Below are 2,705 nucleotides of genomic sequence, written 5' to 3'. Positions count from 1 at the left end.
TATAATAAATGTATATACAGTAGGGGGAGTGAGGGGCTTGACCTAAACTTTTAATGGTTTATTTACTATATTTAAATAAAAACTATTTTTAATGTTCTATTTAAAAACACAACCTTGACTTATAAGTTATAGTTTATAAACCATTAATGTATTGGTTCATCCTTAGCATAAAGTCAGAACTTGAAATTGTATTAAAAACGACTTGGGTGTTTGTTAGTTGTTAGTTCTCAATTGAGTCATCAGTAGGCGTTAGTCTTCTTGTTTGATATGGCTCTCGTTGTTGGTTCAGCTCTTGGATATTCCAATGCAAACTTTTTTCTGTGATTTTGATCAAATATGTTGGTGTAGGCGGAAGAACAAACGATTCCAAGTGTTCTCTGGTATAAACACTGTTGTCTTCTTGGAACAACCTAAAAGCCTCTTTGATAAAATGAACATTCTCTTGATCTTGCCAATATTGACTCCAACGACACCAAAAAGCTTAAATCATGCAACAAATCATGTTTTTGTTACATTGCTCTCTCATGCCTCCAACACCTTTTTGGTCTGACGAGCAATGGAAATACAAATATGCTCTCTCTGCTTTCCTTGTTCTCTTAGAACTTATCGTAATCTGCCATCATTATCACTATGTCCTCTCATCCAAAAATCAATCCAATTTGAACCTCACTGTCTTCAATTACTACAAAAATGGCGTCAATTGATCTTCAATTGTTAGAAAACCCAGTAATATAATATTTTAACAACTCCGAATACACAAGACAAATGGTGAGACGTGTTGGTTTGTGTGAGAAACAACTTGTCTATTATTGCTAAAGGAAATCCCGTCTTTGTAAAAAGAAATTGTATTTGTGCTGTAATGGAAACAAAAATAATAGATAATGTGTGAATTCTTGGTTATTTTAAACAAAAAATAAGTCGTTCAATTTTCTATATAACACTGTAGGTTGTTAACCTTTTCTTTTCAAAAAAAAACGTTTTATTTTATTTTGGATAAGCTTGGAATTTTTTTTCTTTGACATTTTTTATAAATTATTTATATTTTTTTTTAAATAGAATTGGGAAAACTTTTTATAGGAAAAAAAAGAAAATAAAACAATAGGTCAAGCCCCTTAGTATTGTAAGCTCCTAACACACCCTTCTGTAATGTTATTCTTTTATTTTTATAATTATTTTACTTAGTCGCCTTTTTGGTTAAGTTTAACTGTTTTTTATCATAACTATAAATGTGAATAGTGAGATAAACAGTTTTAAAACTTTAATCAGGAAAATTTATAAAATTGAGTGATTTGGAATTATTTAAAACATTTTTTTTCACTTTTAACCATTTTTAGGGTAATTAATGAAAAATACATCCTTCTGCCAATTATTATGTCTATAATTTTTTAGTCGATTATAGTTTATGTTATTTATTGAGTAATGAAAATATAATAAAAATATATTTTTCATAAAACTTTTATATTTTAATTAGAATTAAATTATTTTATAATAATAAATAAACAGCTGAGTATGAGATAAATAAACGATTTTCCTCTAAACAAATAACGCATTGAAATTATTGTGTTTTACACCCTTTTGTGTGTTTATTCGAAGATTGTTTTTCATTTCTTTGTTTTGTTTTATTTCTTTGTACATCTTGAAGTAAACCAATGAACATTTCTTTTATGTTTGTATTTGACTTTGCAGATGTCTCAAAAAAGTGAATGTCTAAGAATTGTGCCACTCTATTAGCTTCATCGGTTGGAACTTCTCTGTCGCTTTCCAAATCACTTTTGTTTCCACACATCACTATTGGAATGTGCGTTTCAAAATTCAAATTTCTCATTTCATAAATTTCGTCATATAAAGTCTTAACAGCTTCGAAAGAGCCAAATGAAGTTATTGAATGCATCAAAACAAAACCATCACACGTTTTTATGTAATTATCTTTGACTGAATTGTAGTTGTTCATCATTGGAAATGTGTCGGAAATTGAAACAATTATTAGTTCATTGTTAATGGCCAAACTCTTCACATAAGTTTCTTCGGGCATACACACATCAATACCGAAATTGTTATGCTCTGATACAAAATTTTTAATAACAACTGTTTTGCCAACTTGACTTGTCCCTAAAACAACAACGTTTGAATACATTTTATATTGATTTAAGTTTTTAATAAAAAAATAATGTTTTTTTTATTATTTTGTTTAATTTATAATAAACTGTTTTTCAAAAGTCTGTACCGAAGCGACCCCAAAATTTGCTTTTATTTTGAGTATTATTTTTGGGAAACAATTTTTTTGTTATAAAAATTTGATTATTTTTCTGAGTAAAATAGAAAAAAAGGTCTTCAAAATAATTTTTTACTTGAAGAATTTTTAAGCATAAAAAACTTCCATATAAGATATGAAATAATGGTATTTTTGTTTTATAAAAACACGTGAATTATCCCAAAAGTGCATTTTTAAAAATTGATAATTATTATATGTCAAAACCTTCAGAGTCAAACCTTTATTTATCAGAAAAAGAAAAAATAACAAGAGCAAATGTGTTGCTCGAAGAAATTATTCTTACAGTGCCTTCTCAAAAATAGTTGGAATTTCAAAAACCATAGTATCTGAATTAAAAAGAGGGGGAAAGGCAAAACCGATAAAATTGGGTCGACCAAAAAAAGTGTCCAGAGAACATATTCAAATTGTAGTAAAACAAACAATTGATAATCCA

The 2,705-nt window shown here is 27.8% G+C and overlaps 1 protein-coding gene across 1 annotated transcript; it reads right to left on the bottom strand.

The window, feature by feature from the left end:
• Positions 1 to 1,555: 1,555 nt before the first annotated feature.
• EIN_109570 (ras, putative) lies at positions 1,556 to 2,134 on the bottom strand (the record flags this gene model as incomplete). The annotated part of the gene is made up of 1 exon (XM_004254434.1): positions 1,556 to 2,134. The coding sequence occupies one exon, from the start codon at positions 2,132 to 2,134 to the stop codon at positions 1,556 to 1,558; it is 579 nt and encodes a 192-aa protein (XP_004254482.1).
• Positions 2,135 to 2,705: the final 571 nt, after the last annotated feature.

Source organism: Entamoeba invadens (assembly GCF_000330505.1).
Source record: "Entamoeba invadens IP1 unplaced genomic scaffold scaff_1105074725331, whole genome shotgun sequence".
Taxonomy (NCBI): Eukaryota; Evosea; order Mastigamoebida; family Endamoebidae; genus Entamoeba; species Entamoeba invadens.
Note: the sequence above shows the minus strand (reverse complement) of the source record. Positions and strands in the feature narration are given on the sequence as shown.